The following is an 18,184-nucleotide window of genomic DNA, read 5'->3' on the forward strand; positions in this document are numbered from 1 at the left end:
TTTTAGCACTGCCATCAGGTTGATATGTCCAGTTTCAAGTAAAGTGTTCTCACTACTACAGAGTGGATTACCATGCAATTTGCTACAGTCATGTTTTATCAGGATGAAAACTATTTTCTTTGATGATCCAGTTTTCCTTCTAGTTCCACCATGAGGTTGCAATAGCGCTTAACATTCACCGTGGTTTTTAAATAAATACTTGAACAATTAATGAACCCGCAATAAGTTGCAGTATTTTTCAAATTTGATCAAGTTTGCTTGTTTTGGTTCACACGTTCCCATAGGACAGTTTCTACCTGAAGGGTCTGCTTAGGCAACCTATCACATCAGAGTAAAACAAACATCAATCGATACGGCAGATTACTCAAATGAAAAAGGTAAACCTCATGTGTGAATGGCTTGGGGGATAAAGGTGCATTCAGGAAGGTCTGTGCATCAGATATTACATTTTCTCTGATAACAGAAAATAATACAAAGAAGCTTTTTGGAAGGCAGTGACACAATGTGTGCAGATTTATTACTGGATCTGTGACTTACACTGTGCAACAGTATAGTGTCATATATGAAATGCTTTATACAACCCTTCAAAAAACGTGTGAGAACTATGCGATGCGGTGATAATTAGTTACACGCATATTTTTCTTATATAACCATTTGTAAGCTTATAGAAGCAATAAGCCAGCATTGCTGCATGCCAATCCATATAAACTCAATGTACTCCATGATGAGGGTTACTGCATGCATTGGTTCTGTTGTAATAAGGATATCCATACGCACGCACATAGAAATGCAACATTGGTTAATACACACTTACCCAATCACTCACACTGACAGATCTAGACATATTGTTTGACGTGTTTGAATGGAAGCTTTTGAAGAGAGGCAAGTGAAGGCTCAATTAGTGGTTGTGAAATACTATTACATTAGTTTTGAAAATAAGATCACATAAAATTGCCTAAATGTTTGATTTAGTTAAACAGATAGTTCAGAGAAACAGTAGTTTTACTGTTTCCCCCCGTACCCAGAGTCAGAAACGAATAAATGCTTTATGACCTTCTTATGTATTTGATGTAGTTTAAAATGTTTGTCCAACAGACATATCGGGCTGTTTTGGCTCAATTGTTAAGTGTCTATTGGCTCAGATAACGTAATCATTATCTCATATGCATGCAGGAATTGAGTGTAACTAAGGTGGGGTGAGGGGCAGCCTTTTTCCAAGCTTTGTCTGGACAGTCTCAGACTTTGAAAACGTTTGTGTTAAAGGTTTCTGACTTCTGCCCAGAGGCATCAGGCTTCAGAGCCTCAGGGATCAGGATGATTGACAGTCTCCCGAAACGAGGGGAACAAACAGAGTCACAAGACAGACGAAAAACACCCACTTTCTCTTTCACAAACAAACACGGCAGAGACCGAGGGACATTTGAACGGCAGCGCTGATGGTGATGGCAGTGAGTCCTGCCCACGTCTGATCAGAGCAGGAGGTCTGTGACTGAGGGCAGCAACTCTGCCAGCTTCGACTCCACGTCGGCCGTCTGAGTTACAGGGTTGCCACGGAGATCAAGGCGCTTTAGCTTGGGGCAGGAGGCCAGCGGCTGAAGATCTGACAATGAAGAGATTTCTGTGCATGTGGGTTAAAGAAAAAGCATTCCTGTGGGCTGCAGTGAAGAGAAGGAGATAGGGCGTACATTTTCCAAACACTGAGATCCACATGTTAAATATGACACTGGGATATTAATTAATTAATTATTCTAAATATAAAACCCGGAGGCCTACATTTGCATCAGAAGGTAGGCACTGAAAGGGTTACAAAACCAGATCTTGAGTATAGCCTCAGTGTCACAACCTGTATACTGCATTAATTCCTCTGGAGTGTATCAGGGGAAGTGAAGCGTGAAGGAGAAGAAGGTGCAGGTGAGGATGTGCTGCTAATGTGTCTCTTCCCCTTTTAATGATGCCGTAAGCTCTGTGAAATTATTGCACTGATTTTATTTACCCGATGGCCTAACAACGTTCCATGTGAAAACAAATTATTCATGCATTGAAACGGAAGAGCCTGCAATTTTCTGAACTTAGGAAACTCCATCCTTGAGTGTAGTGTTTTACGTGGCACTATTCACACAACCTCAGCTGCTCGCACTCTCTACCAAGCTGTTTTTCAGCTAAGAGCCGTGCGCTGAGTCAAGTGTACACTATGAGGGGAGTATTATAAATATTATTAGACATATATGGGAGGCTGTGTCTCAGTGGGTTAATGCATTGATCTTCGGATCAGTGGAGCACTGAATCCATAAACATTCAAATTATTTATCTATATATCATGATCCATTTACTTGTGCAATATAGACTCTTCTTGCACTATTTTATTTGTTTTATGTCCTATATATATATATATCAGGGTTTCCGCTAGGATTTTTTCTCGCCGGTCAAATGTCCGAACAGAATTTATTTTACCGGACAAATTTGAAACTTACCGGTCATGTTTCTATAATAATAATAAGAGTTGTGTAGCAGAGTTTCCGTTAGCAGGTAATCACCGGACTATGACCAGATATGCTGGTGTTTAAAACTCAGTTATTGGGGCTCATTTTTATATTGCTTCAGTTTATAATCGTAACAGATCGAAAAATTCAGATTCATTTTTCAATAAATGATTCCACAAACAACATAATTATTACATTCAAAGAAACTACTTGTAGTAGATGAAGTACATTATTCAAAAGTTTACATTAATTTAAGAAGAATAACACGGGAGAAACGGATCCTCTCCCTGCCTCTCCCTGCCTCTCCCTGCCTCTCCCTGCCTCTCCCTCTCTCTCCTGGCAGCCCGTTAGTTTCTCATGCAGCGCACTAAACAGTGGGCGGGGCTTCAGGTGATTATGGAGCAGCTGATCTGATCTCTCTCTCGTGTCCGGTTATACTTCACTCGCGTTTATGTCCATATCGATCAGATCCAGCTCTCCTGATCGGCCTTTATAGAGAGCACCGATCAAACTATTAAGAGTGAATATTGGCCGATAATGACCGGCGGGCAATCGATAGGAGCATCGGACATTTTGACCGGCAAGTTTTGAATTTACCGGTTTTTATTACATTTTACCAGCTAAAAACCGGTAATTACCGGCTAACGGAAACCCTGATATATATATATATATTCATGTTGCTTTGTTGGGGGAGCCTGTAACTTAAGTTTTTCATTGCCATATCTACACTGTAGCTACTGACACACATGACAATAAAGCCTTGAATCACTGGTTCAATGCCCACTGTAGTCAGCATGTTGTTGTGTCCTTGGGCAAGACCCTTCACCCCCCTCCTGTGGGGATTGCCCACAGTATTGAGTGCATGTACAGTAAGTCACTTTGGGTACAGGCGTCTAACAAGTAACATGTAATGTATAGCGATATAATATAAATGTATCTCTATGACAGTTATTCTACAGGAATAACTCCGATATAGAACAGGATGTTTTTCAGGTAAGATTTAAGGATACTGTTATTCTTCAAGATGACTTCCTCCAGCTTGGGAAGATGATAAACTCCTTCCAGATTTTCTATAGAGTTATTGTCAGCCTCCAAGACCTGAAAGCAAGAACATTTTAGTGAAATATGCTGCAGAATTTAAGTTCTCAGTATGTATCTTTTCAACTGTCAAATAACAATAGTGGGAGACAGAAAAGACGAAAAGACACACTGCCCGTCTTGGACATAGAATAGGTTTTGAATTGGAGCTTTGTCACCTCCAGGCACTGCAACATGGCGAACTGAGGAGGCAGCCGCTGCAACTGATTGGAGGACAGATTGATGTGGGTAACCAATAACAGCTGGTCCAGGTGGCACAAAGTGGTCAGATTCTGTTAGAAACAAAAAGGAAAAAAATGACTAATTATAAGCACTTCACTATTGGCTCATTTTAATTGACTTTTTCACAATTCACCACTCACCTTGTCAGAAATACTGAAGACGCGCACTTCAGCATATTCCATTTTCAGGATGGTGTTTTCAATCATAAACTTGCTGCACAGGTCGCTGTAATATGCAGAGCGCATGGAATCCACTTCCTGAAGAACAAAAAAAAACACTAGGTTCATCTCAATGTCCCTCCTCGACTCCTCTCTCCCCCTCCTCCGGGACTTGACCCGGAAATCGATCAAGACACGCCATGTTGAAGGAAGTCCCAATTGCTGAAATGCACACGGAGGAGTCGAGGAGGGGTGAGGGAGGAGGCTTCCAGAGGAGACGAAAGGGAGGATACACGAGAGCAGACTACGCGGAAGTGTTTTCACTACTCGTGTATAAAAGCCTCGCCCCCACCTTCACAGCCTCTGCTCACTGCAGCTGATCTTACTGTTAAAGCAGTGGTCCTCAAAGTGGGGGGCGCGCCGCCCCTGGGGGGCGCAGAGGCATGCCAGGGGGGCGCGAGAGACCAGGAGGAAAAATGGTTATAAAAAAAAAAAAAAGATAAAAAAAATAAAATTATAATTTGAAAAATGATTGATTCAAAAATAATATGATGCAGTACTATTACGTCTGGGTCTCTGTGTTTCATTAAAGCTTGGCTCTCTGTGTGTGTGTGTGTGTGTGTGTGTGTGTGTGTGTGTGTGTGTGTGTGTGTGTGTGTGTGGAACGAGCCATTTTGTGTGCGCGCGAGAGAGAGCGCACCGGTACCGGAGATCGTTGTTGTTAGCTTCTGGTGCTAGCGAGCTACGCTAACAGATATAAGGAGTTTTTTCAACAACAAAGTGGAGGAGTGTCCTCTCCTGTCAGACTGAGAGACTCAGTGAGCTAAAGGACTCTCATTGTTATCTCAGTGGGTCTCAAATGTTTTGGTCACCATTAATGTAAACAATTATTTCCGAGGCACACGTTTATATGATCATTATAGTTATACAAAAATAAGAGAATAAATGAAAAACAGGTATGAAATACTATATGACAGTAAAAAAAAGAATAAAGTTTAAAAAGGTGATTTGTAAAATATCCATAAAGAAAAAGTAAATCTGTTAACAGTTCTGTTTCATATGGGTGTTGAGAGAGGTATCCATAGATCTCTTAATGTTGCTCTCAAAGTGCACCAGATTGATGCTTTTAACTTCAATATTTAAAAATAAATCTTCCCGGGGGAGCTTACCCCCGGACCCCCCTATGTGAGGTCCACACACCACCTGTAAAAATAGCACTTGACCCCTGCTTACACTTATATGCCGTGAGCTGATTATCGAGCCTTCATTGTAACAGTCGCGGGAACATTGTGTATCTGCGTGGGGGTTGTTGCAGTAGAGAGTTCCACTGTAGTGCCCGGTACATTAATGGGAAACCCTAAATGTTTGAGCACCCTCTATGAAACGTCAAGCTACCCCACAGCACCCCCAAAAGAAATCTCTGGTGCCTCACTGAGCCTGACTAATTTTTTTTTTTCTCCAAAGGGGGGGCCTGACAGAAAAAGTTTGAGAACCACTGCGTTAAAGGAGGATCAGTCATTAAATGTTTAAAGTGCTCCATTAAGAGTAAAATATATTAAATCTCTTAAACGAATGAGGAGATCATACTCTATAAAAACATTAAAGTGTGTGTAATATACTTACAAATTCAATAATAATGTTTTTATTATAAAATTATAACTAACAGTTCTTACTTGTGGTTTTTGATGCATGTGTGGTAGACCCACAGCACGTCAAACATTTAGGATATATACAAATACGGGTGGCATATTTAATACATATTTTAGTGATTTTTGTCTCACTTCTGTAGGACAAATGAAATAACAACATCTAATACAAAAGTTGATCTGAAACAAGATCAAATACCATAAGGAAATGAATCCATCAATTATTAATATTGTTATAATTATATCGCGTCTTACGGAGGCGGAGCTAAGACGCAAGGAAGGGACGCGAGTGAGGGAAAGGAGGAGGTGAAATATTCAAGCCTACTCAGTCTGTGACCTATTTTGTGTTGAGTGTCATTGATTGGTACTCACTTTCAGAGTTTGGAAATGAGCCAGTGTCTCCTTCTCATATCCCAGAGGATCTAGCGCCCTCATCAGGAGGATAATGGTCAACAAGCACCCTGCCAAGGCAAGCAGAGGGTTTCAAGGCTGGAGAAAACATCACTATCAGCAAACCTCAGCATGTGTGTTTTTTGTGATTTGAGTGTCTGTGGCGATGGTGATTTGGTTCGGTAAAGAGTAAAGAACCATATATGATGCATTTAAATCATTTACATTTATTAAGTGGCTCCAGTTCTTGTAGCTGGTTGCAAGATTGCAGCTCTGACTGCAACACTGAGGTCTTCTCTACTGAGAGTTCACTCCTACAGAAAGAAGAACACACCCAGTTTTACTCATTTGAAAGACTCACACAATGTGCTTTGTTGTGGTGAAACAATACCTGAAAAGTTCCTGATCCGTAGCCGAGTCCCGACACCAACTCTCAGATCGACCTGTGGAAGTTAAAGTGTAATGAGGCTCGAGGAAGAACAGAACCCTAACAGAGCATGACATGTAAAACAATCATGGGATGCATCACCTGTGTACAGAGCACAGTCTCTGTGAGTGGGTTTCTCAGTCCAGTGCACAGTCAGGTTGTGTTCATTCGGGATGTCGCTTATCGTTCCAGGAGGAAAATCACAGATCTTAGCAGGTGTTAAACAAAATTGATAATTTACTCCGCAAGGGAAAGAGATAGATGGAACCCACCCAGACCCTCATAATGAGTCCCTGGCTCATTTCCATGCCAATGCAGCAGGCAGCGCTGGGCAGTGTGACAAAACGACATCCTTGATGGAATAACAAAACAGTAAATTGGAGAAACCGGGCTTTAATCAATTAAATTAAGTTTGCACAGACCAGTAAATTCTATCACTGAGAGAGCATTACGCGTTTGGAATTAAGTTAAAAAGAAAACAGAATTAAAATACACATTTTAAGATAAAATAATCAGATAATGCTGAATATACATCCTGGGGGAGTCACCAGAATGAAAAGTGTCTCCGCTGCACCTGCGCTCATCAATATGCTAATAACATGGGATTATAAATGAACATAAATATGGTTGACTCAATAAAGATGAATATGTATGTATATCTAATATGTATATAATAACAGCTTCTTGGCTCGCATGTTAACAGATCAATTTCCAGGACAGCTGAGCATGCATCTACTGATGAAGAACCTGAGTTGGGTGTTTTCTACAAATATTCACAACACCCACTATTCCAAGTTATTTGGAAATGATCTTTAAAAATATGTTTTTTCTAAAAGACACAATTATAACAGTCTTTTGTTTAATGCTGTCTAGTCAATTTGACCGGTTTGAAATGAAACTACTGTTTATGGCGAGCCCACTTCACAGGATGCTCAGTCAGAGTTACTTTCTTCTGACTGCATCTTTATAAGCTCTCTTTCAGACCACATGTGGTTTCGTCTGTGTCACTGTGCCCTGACAAGATAGAAAAGCTTTAAAAGCCAGGACGAGAGGTGCTACTGCACTCACAATGACATTAGCAGGTTGAAAAAGAGATCAATGATCTCAAGGGATACACCTGGATAAATAAAGGTTTGAAATTTGAAATTAAATGAATTCCTTCCTTGGTGATCAAACTTTTTCTCCTTCTCATTCCGCACATACCACAGGGTTTTATCAGCATGCTGGATGTAAAGATAAAGTATATCTTATCTTAAAGAATGATGAGAACAGAATGTTAAACTGGTTTACTGCTCAATCAGCAGCACACAGTGACAGTCAAATATAATGTCTGGGGCATGACCAGCCAATGGAAAGGATACCCAGACCGGGCTGTGTTTAAAGCGCGGGTGGACGCTCCTCCACTCCACTCTCTGGGGCAAACCGTCCAGGACCAGCAGCAGGCCGCAAGCCTGCGCCTAACAGAGCGGAGGGAAGAAGACAGGTGGCTCAGATAACCATGGAGACTATATCAAAGTCTCCTATATTTGCACTGCATTTTATACATTCTGCTACATATCAAAAATAAAAAAATGCAAAAAGAACACATTTGGCCATATGAGTTTCTCAAGGGGTCTAAAGAGGCTAGAGAGGACCTAAGGAGTCACTTAACGTGTAATGTTTTTGGAAACATGTGGAAATATGTATGAAGTGAAGATACTCACATTGACGGGCCCAGAGAAGGCGACTGCCACTCTCTCTTCATCCCGACACACATACACACAGCTTATCATCTCTTCACGTTCAGCTGTTAAAAAGAAAAAACATTGTTCGTACAAATTATATTATTGTATTATAGCACAGTAAATATTTCATACACAAAAAAACGTTATGTACTTCATGTGCATATGAAAAACAAATGCAGATTAACATACCTCTGCCGAGCAACCAGCGATAGTAGAACCAAGCACTCTGGTCGTTGGGGTCGGTGAAGAAAGCATTTTGTACAAGCTCATACTCTGAAAACAAAATGGGCGTAGTAAGATGCTTCCTGTTACATGCTTAATGAGCTGTATTTAAAACAGAAGTAATTTTGCAATATTTATTTTCGTAAAAGTTCTATAATTTACAGCCAATGTGAAGCCTTAGTCTGCCCCCTGTTGGTTGTTAATAGGTATTGCTGACTTCAAACCCTTGTCATTCACTTGCAAAATTGTTGTTAAGTTCACCTTTCAGGAGCTGCTCTTCACAGACGCGGTGGGAGAGGATTTGGGGAGATGGCGGAGTGGAGGATTGGGGGGGCTTGTGGCACGGTGATGTGGGCTCAGGGGATTCTGGGTGGAGCAGCGGCAGCAGGGTGCTGCGGTAATGCCAGCTGGAGTAGTTGGAGAAGTTGGAGCCAATCAAACGATCGGTGAAGGCCAACTCCTGATCCACGGGCACACCGGACATCTTCACAACCATCCGGCGGTAATCCCAGCAATGGACTGGTCAAATAAGGTGTGAGACATAGATGGAAAGAGTGCAGGTTAATATCAGGCTTAGATAAATAAAAATAAAAAGCTCAATTAACCAGATTTTAACAATGTCATCATCCTCCTTTACTCACAGTTTCGGTCGTCCAGGCTCAGGCAGCGATCACACAGGTTCAGCTCTCTGGCCCAGTCCGGTTTGGGCAGGCGGGTTGAGACCCACCAACGGTGATGCCAGCTGCCGTAGGACTTTGGGTTCACTTTGAGGCACGACTCCAGAAAAGAGAGCTCAGCCACATAAATCTTTTGCACTTCATCCTCTTCCCTGGAGCGGATATCAAGAAACAAAGACATCATTCTCCTGTCAAATCTCTGATGGCTTTCCATTCAAAACGTTTTTTACTGTAAATATTCAGATAATAGGATACATGGTTATGATCTCACTTCACAGTCTCCAGGTGCATTAGGATCTCTCTCCTGTAGTTCCAGAGGGTTGCAAAGTCAGGATTGGAAGACAGGAGCTGCTGGGAAATCTGCAGAGCTTCATCGTCGAAGATACCCTCCTTCCTCTGTCATACAGGGTGAAGAGAGGAAGGCAAATACAAAGGACAAGAAATGAGTAAAAAGACAAAATAAAACTAATAATAAGGTGCTGCTTAGTGAAACTATTTAATAAGCATCACTTCTGGTTTAATGCTCCACATTGAAGTCACATGGAGTCTTTCACATAATGGATAAGGCCTTTGTCTTTCTTTATTCTTACATCTGTCTATTCTTTCTAACTTACCTATCTTTTCAGTAGCTCTCGGTCTGAAGCCCATTTCATTTTTTTAAAGGCTCAGTATTTCCCATAATAGCATTGCACTGCAGTTTTCATAAGTTATTAAATCTGTCGGATGTGTTTGATTTCGTAATGCAAATGTTGTGCTCTAGTGAGCATTTACGGCAACAGGATGTTGTGTGTGAACAAAACTAAAATGCATGCTCATGGTAATGAAGAACATGTAACCGGGTGCAATGGTGGGATGGCAAGCTATACTGGGGTTAAACTACACAGGTAGAACATTTTAAAAGGAACAATTCATTGTTGTTTTTCATTAAAGTTGTTCAGACCAACAATTTTATAGTAAATGAATAGCCTTATCATGTCAAACATACTGTATACTACTATGCTATAAATGAGGCTTTCTGAAAAACCTTGGAAAAACAGGCATCTCGTGCAGCCACGTATATCTTCAGTTTCTTCTCTCTCTCTTTTCTTTTCTCCTCTTCCTGCTGGGCTGTAGATTTAACCTTCACTCGACCATGCTGTCAAAAGCACAGCAATGGGGAGGAAGATGAGGTAAGTACAGTTAAATCTTCTAGGTTAGAGTAATGATAAATAATTCATCGCATGTACAACATAAGCGCTGTACCAAAGCAGTGAACGCACAAACATGTCCAAATAAAACATATCTTACCATCCTTCCTGTTGGTGCTAGAGACCCAAAGATCTGTTTATGATGGAAATGCAGAGTAGCATTCAGGGTTAGGCCTCAGTAACATTTACATGACAGACACACAGAGATGTGACAAACTTACACAGACGCTCAGCCGCTAACTGATCATCTGTGTCAATATATTTAGCCCTCTATAAGGTTTAAACACTGAATATAAACAGCTATATGACTGCAGTTAGCTTGCTTATTAGCTCCGTGTTCAGTCAACAACATTGGGCTGGGCTCATTCAAACCACCACAGAATAACAGCCACCAACGACAGAATCAAATATGTTCATTACAGGAAAACACTGAACGCCGCATAGTTTAACCAAAAAAACACCTACCTGTTATTGTGTTTACTTGGCTGGTTGTATGTATTTCAAAATGCAGTTTGATTTGTCATGTCAGGGTTCCTAACGACTACAATTCTTAACTTCCGTCCCATGAAAGTGACGTCAGAGAGAGTATTTTCTTGACAGCGGGGTTTTGTCGCTGTCTAGTGGAGAAAACATTAAACAGCAGGGTAGACATGTTGAAATGTGGACATTTATTTACACAGTGGTGTTAGTAAAGTATATTAACTCAAGTACTGTACTTAAGATGTTGGGGAACTTTTACTTCACTTGAGTATTTATTAAGTTACTTCAAATTATTAGCTAAAACTAATTATAAATATAATAAATAAAATATGATATATAATTACAGGTTAAAATATCCAGCAGCAGTATATACTGTAAGGTCATTAAAAGTAGCTCCACCTTTACCAGCTAAACACAATAATGTATACAAAAATAATCCAGTTATATATGTGACATTATGCACAGTAAGTACTTTTGGTACTTTTATATACATTTCCTAACAGGGTATTATTACACTGTAGTATTTATATTTATATTATCTGAGTACTTCTTACATCACAGCATTTACAGTTGGCCTACAGTATGTCTGCATGGTTAACCACACTTAGCTTATTATTTATCAGTTTAAAATGAACATCATCATTTGAGAAGGGTTTGAAACTATAGCAATTAAGGCCAGAAACTGTCCAGGGTCATTTTATTGTGGTGGCTGTGGCTCAGTAGTCGAAGTGTTTACTGAACTCCGTGTGTGTGTGTGTGTGTGTGTGTGTGTGTGTGTGTGTGTGTGTGTGTGTGTGTGTGTGTGTGTGTGTGTGTGTGTGTGTGTGTGTGTGTGTGTGTGTGTGTGTGTGTGTGTGTGTGTGTGTGTGTGTGTGTGTGTGTGTGTGTGTGTGTGTGTGTGTGTGTGTGTGTGTGTGTCTGGTTCTCAAGCTAGTTTGTCTTGTTATAAATGTAACTGCACAGGCGGTGTTTCATTCATAAGGAATTAAAAACATAATTATTTAATGCTGTTGAAGAAGTAATTTGTGTGTACACAGTTATGGTACATGATGTACTCAATCTACATCTAAACACATTATAGTTCTGACGTCATATCTAATGTGTGAAACTAATAAATTAGAGTATTGCAATCACCATGTGGCATTACATGCCAAAGATTTAATGTTTGTTTTCAAAATACAGGTGAAAAATTACATTGAGTGCTGAAGTTTATCATCTCTGTGGAGGAATTCTGTAACTGGAATACAAATATAGTCATACAGTTTAAATATTGCCAGCCCTTCACATTACATAACTTTATTGTGCCAAAATAAAGTTTTGGACACATTTGTCCATCACAATAGTCTAGCTCATCATATAACTAGATGTAATGTTGTGAAGACAGGCGTTTATGAATCACCAAGACGGACTATAGCAAATATGGTGCAGTTTAATGATAGGAATGTTTAATTGTAAGGTGCATTTTGTATATTGTACAAATATATACATATAACTTATTATTAATATAAACAGTAAGTCAATCAATCTGTGTAAAAAATGAAACCTAAAATAATCACATAAAACATTCAGGGGTATTCGTCTGTGTCAAACTCCAAGCCATTGTGCGGCACCACAGATCTGTATCCGGACGTCTGAGAGAAGTTGAGGGTCAACTGGTTCTCCTCATTTGTGCCAATCTCAACTGATGCCAGCCAACCTAGGACGTCCTCAAATTGGCTGGAGGACGTTTTCCTGTCTGTCGTAGACTCTCCTTTAACTGTAAATTAAACAAAACACAATTTGACTGTGAAGTCTTGCTCAGTGCTACTTTGAATGCTAAAAAATAAAGATCTCCTTTTTGGACTTACAGGTTGGGAACAGGTAGTCGAGGCTGCTCAGGCGAAGATCTGAAGATTTATTTTTTATGTCGTTATTCAGCCTTTCAATTTCCTGGCTGATCTTTGAGTTTATGTTTTCCTCCTTGTCCTTTCCATCTTTCTTCTTCTGACCAATACCCTTGACTTTGAGTTTGGTCCTGTCACCAACTAGGAATTATCATCAAAACAAAAGGTTAAACAACAATATATTCACACTATGAAAAAATATTGATCATCCCCAATCGTAGCGTGATACTCACTCAGCGACTTAGATTTAGTGCCTGTTGCACTGTCTCCGATCTGAGCTTGCAGCTCGAGGAGTGTTTTCTTGAAGCTTGTCATCATCTCCAGCTCTCTCCTCTTGTACTCCTCAGCCAGTCGCTGCTTCAGCACATTTTTGAGCTGCATCCTCTTGAATTTGTCATCTATGTTTAAGTAGATTTCGCTCATCTCAGGACAGAAGAGCTGTCGACTGTTCCCTGCCACCATCTCCTCTACCTTCTCAAACAGCTGAGTAACTTGGCTCATATCACTTTTCTTCAAGTTGTTCACAACGTGGTATCTGTTCTCACACTTGTCTATTAACCAGCGTAGCGCCTCGTGCTCGCTCTCAATGTGCTCCTCAATGGATTGATCTGCTAGTTTGTCTCCGTATGTGAACAGCACCATGGTGTGTTTCCAGACGCTGACATCAAGGAGCTTCATGTGTTCCTCCAGGGCGGCCCGCTGAGCTTCTCTGAACGTCAGGTCCAAAGGGACAACCAGCAGAACAGCATGAAAGCCTGATGGTGATGGGCTCAGAGTCAGACCTCGGACTATTTCTTTGTCCATCTCTTCTGTGGATTTGGAGGGATCCTTCCACCACCCCGGGGTGTCGACCACTGTGACCGCTCTGGCATCAACTTCCCCTTGCTCCACCTGACAGAACTCATTCTGACAGGTGGGAAACACTTCTCTACGCAGGAGGGTATTTCCTGTTGCACTCTTTCCAAATGTCTTCTGACCCAGCATCAGAAAAGTCAGCGCATGTAATTCTTTACTGGATTCTGAGAAGAAAAGAAATGCAGGCTAAAAACCACATGCACACAAGACTAATCAACAGATTTGTTCCTGTATCAGAAATCAGTAGCCCTGCAGTAAACAGTAATGTGGCAACATTTAGAAATGATGACTTGGAGTCCATCACACTACAGCACATTTTTGAGCTAAAGGTGCTCCCAGCAGTGACCTGAATGCTAAGGCCAGCATACTAACATGCTAACAACAATGCCTCATTATTTGGATCTCTGTAATTGTGTCCACCCCTGATTTCTACTCACTCTCTGAGTCTGGAAACTTCTCTGACAGTGAACCTTACCTTTGCACAATCTTCTTTGGGCCTTAACTTGACTTTGCCTCAGTTTTGCTCCTTCTTTCACTTTCATTCTCTTCTCTTCAATGGCATCAAATATCTTCTCATCTGGGACAAAATGGTCACAACCATTTCCAGCCAAGGTCTCAGTGATTTTATTCAGGAGCTCTGTGATTTGGGTACCATCATCTGCATTCTTGTTATCAATGACATGATATCTGTTTCCACATTGTTCAACCAGCGACTGCAACGCCTCTCCCTCCCCTTCGATATACTCTTCTATGGTGTGTGTTCCCAGCCAGTCTCCTCTGGTGAAAACTACAATAGTGTGTCTCCACACTTCTTCTCCGAGGAGCTCCATGTGTGATTTCACGGCATCTAAGTGTTTTCCATTGAAGGATGCATCTGCGTCTATCACCAGCAGGAAGACCTGAGGCCCAGGGAGGCACAGGGACGGGCTGCGTATCACTTCTTCTTTGATCGCTTCAGGGGTGTCACACTCAGGGAAGCCTTTCCACCAACCTGGAGTGTCAACAAGGGCTATTTCAGTTTCACCCACAAAACCCTGTCGGCCCACCGAGTGTGCCGTTCTTTTTCCATCTTCTTGCTCTTTGATTCCCAAAATGGTGTTCCCTACTGAGGTTTTCCCAACGCCTCGGCTTCCCAAGAGAACCATCCGGAGTTTAGGGATGGTTTTCATCTCTTCTGTTTGAGAAAAACAAAGATTATTGAACTTTCACAGCTACTTAAAAAACGGTCAGAGTATTAACATATGTATTAACAAAATCCATCAATACATTGATTACATATGAATTGATAAAATTAGGCAAATACAGGAAAATTAAATACAGAAAGTATTTGTTCGAGTGGACAAACAGTGATATTAACCTGCAATGAGTGCTTTCATCTGTTGTCTTTGTTCTTCGGACCGCCTCGCTCTCTGTTTTGCCCTTTCAGCCACTTCTCGATGTTTCTTTTCAATGATGTGTAAGGTCTGCTCGTCTACCTCGTAGAACCTGCCTTTGTTTTGCCACACCATCTCATCTACCTTCTCCAGCAGCCGTGTCACCTGAGATAAACTCTTATCCTTGTTCTCAAACACATGGTACCTGTTCTTGCATCTTTCTATTAACCACATGAGTGACTCTCCTTCACTCTCTATGTGCTGCTCTATGGTCTTCCCCCCCAGGTAATTCCCACAGGTGAACAGCACCATGGTGTGTTTCCAAACCCGCTCTCCCAGTAGCTTCATGTGCTCCTCCACGGTCTTCTTCGTCATCGCAGAAACAGCAGTGTCAATGGGAATAACAAGGAGAAAAGTATTTGGTCCGGGCGGACATTTGGATGCGTTGAGTTTAAATCGTTGCTTGTCCCCCTCTGGGATCTCAGAGAGGGAGAGGGAGCTGCTCCATCCTGGAACATCGACCACGATGAGCTCCCTGCCCTCGACCACTTCATGCCTCATTTCAGACTGAGCAGTTCTGGTTCGGCCACACTCAAACCTGTCATTTCTCAGTATGGTGTTGCCAGAGGAGCTCTTGCCAGCCCATCTTTCACCAATCAGGACAAGTCTGACCTCCGACAGGGTGATGCTCTCTCTCTCCACTGAAAGACAAAGGACATGTTTTTGGACAAGAAGTAATGAAATAGAGAAAGAAGATTTGACAAAATGTATCATTTTTGATTTATTTGTGAAACATCTTCCTGGGCTTGATGATAATGCATTTGGTGATGATCAAATTGGCTTAAAAACATTCACAAATGTATGACAGCAGATTTCCTCACACTGAGTAGGAGAACAGATCATTTTAGCTTTAGATGACTGAACAAAGAGGAATTATCTGATGAACTCGTGCTTGTGTTGTTTGTCAGGGACTTTATGGGAGAGTTATTTTTAACAACTTGTATCCCTTTCATTTAGGTGATGGAGTCTGAAGAATAGGAGTAAAGTGAGACAAACTATTTTTATAATGACACTGGACTATAACAATTCATTTTGAGGCAAATTGAAAAGAGCTAAAAGGAAAGAGATCAACACAATCCGATGACAATGACACACGATCTCTCTTCGTCACTTGCTATGCTAAGTGACTCTTGGTGAAAAAAATGCAACCGATACTGAAAATGTAAGAAGTGACTAGGCAAAATCAAAGGGCTTTTGTGATGTGGTGGAGCTCAACAAAATAACATAACTCTTTTTTCAGGGTACAAACTATATTATCTGTTTTATGGTGATTTAGCTTGACATCCAGATGCTATCATTGTATCATATTGAACTACAATATAATACAAGTTCTTTTTTTGTTGTCCATCAGTTTAAATCTATATATATTTAACCAAATCTAAAAAAAATAGAAAATAGAAATGTATTTTGTTTCCCGGATTGCAGTGACAGTTTTGACAAACTGGGTTATTTTTTTAAGTAGGAAAACTAAACAAGAAAACACATAACAACTTGGTTATATATAAAGTTTGGGCAACAAAATAACGAAGTAGTTATTAAATGTCATTTGACAATTGCAGTGTATTTGTCTGGAAATGCAACTTTTTAGGGGACCAGATTGAGAAAAGGAAACTCTATGGGTGTGATTGACTTCACAATTGGAGGGTACACACTGTATAGGATTCAAACCAATTTAGAACTGTTGATGAAAAGTCCCACCCGGTTTTCCAGTCGGTCTAGCAATATGTTGTGGTCAACAGTGTCAAACGCAGCACTGAGATCTAATAATACTAACACTGAAGTTCTGCCACTGTCTGTGTTTAAGTGGATGTCATTAAAGACCTTTACAAGAGCAGTCTCAGTGCTGTGGTTTGGACGAAATCCTGACTGGAACACATCCAACGTCCAGTTGTTTAAATGCAAGAAATTACTCAACTGTTGAAAAAACCTTTTTCTATGATTTTACCTAGAAATGACCTAAAGTTGTGCAGTGTTGAGTCAGAGCTCTTTAGATCAACTGGACGTAGTTATTCATGCAATGTGTTGTACTTTTAGATGAGACTAATAAATACTGTCCCTTCCAAACGGCATGCTGGTTAGAGCTTACTTCCCTATTCCGTCGGGGATGCAACTAAGGAATTTGTATTTCTAAGGACCCAAGGAAGCAATGTGTCAGATATAAAGTTGTTTTCATGAGGGTTTTCTTGAGAAAGCGGCAATACTAGAAGCCAGGAAATGTTTTGAGTATTGCACAATGTAAATATAAAAAAAATTCTATTCATCTACATTTTTTACTTTCTATCGCAGCACCAATAACAATTAAAAAGGCTACATTTCACAAAAGTATCAAGTTCTACAGGTGTTATTTAACTTATGACTCAGTACAGGAACATGTTACGGAAAGACTATTATTATAACTAGATGGGAGTTAACTTACTGGCAAACAAGATTGAGATCTAACTGGTTTTATTTGGCATCGTGCCACATGTTGCATTGTTTCAGTTGAGTTGTTTTTCTCAAAGTTTTGCAGATATTATTATTTTTTACATTATTTATTATGAACTGATATGTTAGAAATTCAAAGTGAACGCTTTTTGCTCACTAATCTCTTGAACAAGCTGATTTGACGTCAAAATAGATCTGCTTAACATAATATAAATAACATAAAGAAGAATATACTTTCGATACAAATTCAATTCAAACAACATGTCAAGTCCTTCTAACTATTGAAGTAGCCTACTTTAAGTCCTTGCATTTTGAAGAAACAGCAGCAACATTTGTCTTCATTACTGTCTGAATTACTCACCAAGATCGTTCTCCATTTGTACTGCTTTTCTCCTTTTATCGTAGAGTTGACATCAACTGAACACAAGGCTCTGCAGAGGTCAATAGATGAAGTCGGTCCTCAGGAAAACATGTAAGAAACCGGACAATTAGTCAAGTTGAACAGCCTGCTGCAAAGCCTGGACTGACTGTGTGAGTCAACACAACACCTCACCTTATCACCCAAGAACAATCTATGTGGCCTAACTGGTTTTCTCATGTTGAATAACTCATGACGTGTCTGAACCGGTCTGAACATGTGATCACATCACACAAGTATTACATTGGTAACACGTTCTTTAGAAGATAACGTGCTTTTAGAACATTTGGTGTCAGACTTATTTAGGGAAGTCTTAGGACAATGTATGTAAGTGAGAAGACAAATTAAACATTGCAAGCAAGAAAAAAGTGCTGAGCCAAATAAACCACACCTGTGTTACTTTGCATCAAGGCAAGGCAAGGCAAGGCAAGTTTATTTATATAGCACTTTTCAACACAAG

At 40.4% G+C, this 18,184-nt stretch overlaps 2 protein-coding genes across 3 annotated transcripts; both read right to left on the reverse strand.

The window, feature by feature from the left end:
* Nucleotides 1–481: 481 nt before the first annotated feature.
* Nucleotides 482–10,793, reverse strand: rabggta (Rab geranylgeranyltransferase subunit alpha). Its single transcript, XM_034230037.1, has 17 exons — nucleotides 10,697–10,793; nucleotides 10,332–10,364; nucleotides 10,069–10,179; nucleotides 9,316–9,440; nucleotides 9,009–9,196; nucleotides 8,629–8,886; nucleotides 8,335–8,418; nucleotides 8,125–8,207; nucleotides 7,783–7,878; nucleotides 6,524–6,629; nucleotides 6,386–6,437; nucleotides 6,220–6,308; nucleotides 5,977–6,065; nucleotides 3,941–4,057; nucleotides 3,737–3,850; nucleotides 3,491–3,578; nucleotides 482–1,618 (listed from the first exon to the last, which is right to left on the reverse strand). Exons 2-17 carry the CDS (start codon nucleotides 10,332–10,334, stop codon nucleotides 1,470–1,472), a joined length of 1,752 nt encoding a protein of 583 aa, XP_034085928.1. The 5' UTR covers nucleotides 10,335–10,364; nucleotides 10,697–10,793; the 3' UTR covers nucleotides 482–1,469.
* A 1,042-nt stretch (nucleotides 10,794–11,835) lies between these two features.
* LOC117555047 (GTPase IMAP family member 8-like) lies at nucleotides 11,836–17,822 on the reverse strand. Of its 2 annotated transcripts, none has more exons than XM_034229711.1 (6): nucleotides 17,668–17,822; nucleotides 14,807–15,523; nucleotides 13,925–14,620; nucleotides 12,828–13,613; nucleotides 12,559–12,735; nucleotides 11,836–12,467 (listed from the first exon to the last, which is right to left on the reverse strand). In XM_034229711.1, exons 1-6 carry the CDS (start codon nucleotides 17,681–17,683, stop codon nucleotides 12,277–12,279), a joined length of 2,583 nt encoding a protein of 860 aa, XP_034085602.1. In that variant the 5' UTR covers nucleotides 17,684–17,822; the 3' UTR covers nucleotides 11,836–12,276. The 2 variants fall into 2 exon arrangements, with proteins under 2 accessions (XP_034085602.1, XP_034085601.1); XM_034229710.1 differs by having other exon boundaries at nucleotides 13,925–14,623.
* Nucleotides 17,823–18,184: the final 362 nt, after the last annotated feature.

Source organism: Gymnodraco acuticeps, unplaced genomic scaffold (genome assembly GCF_902827175.1).
Source record: "Gymnodraco acuticeps unplaced genomic scaffold, fGymAcu1.1, whole genome shotgun sequence".
In the NCBI taxonomy this organism is placed as follows: domain Eukaryota; kingdom Metazoa; phylum Chordata; class Actinopteri; order Perciformes; family Bathydraconidae; genus Gymnodraco; species Gymnodraco acuticeps.

Coding starts and splice junctions, on each gene's coding strand:
- rabggta (XM_034230037.1), bottom strand. Junction 6,309..6,385: donor ACGGATCAGGAACTTTTCAG/GTATTGTTTCAC, acceptor TTCTTTCTGTAG/GAGTGAACTCTCAGTAGAGA. Junction 4,058..5,976: donor CTCATTTCCAAACTCTGAAA/GTGAGTACCAAT, acceptor TTTGTTCTTCAG/GAAGTGGATTCCATGCGCTC.
- LOC117555047 (XM_034229710.1), bottom strand. Junction 14,624..14,806: donor GATGAAAGCACTCATTGCAG/GTTAATATCACT, acceptor TTTCTCAAACAG/AAGAGATGAAAACCATCCCT. Junction 12,736..12,827: donor CACTAAATCTAAGTCGCTGA/GTGAGTATCACG, acceptor GATAATTCCTAG/TTGGTGACAGGACCAAACTC.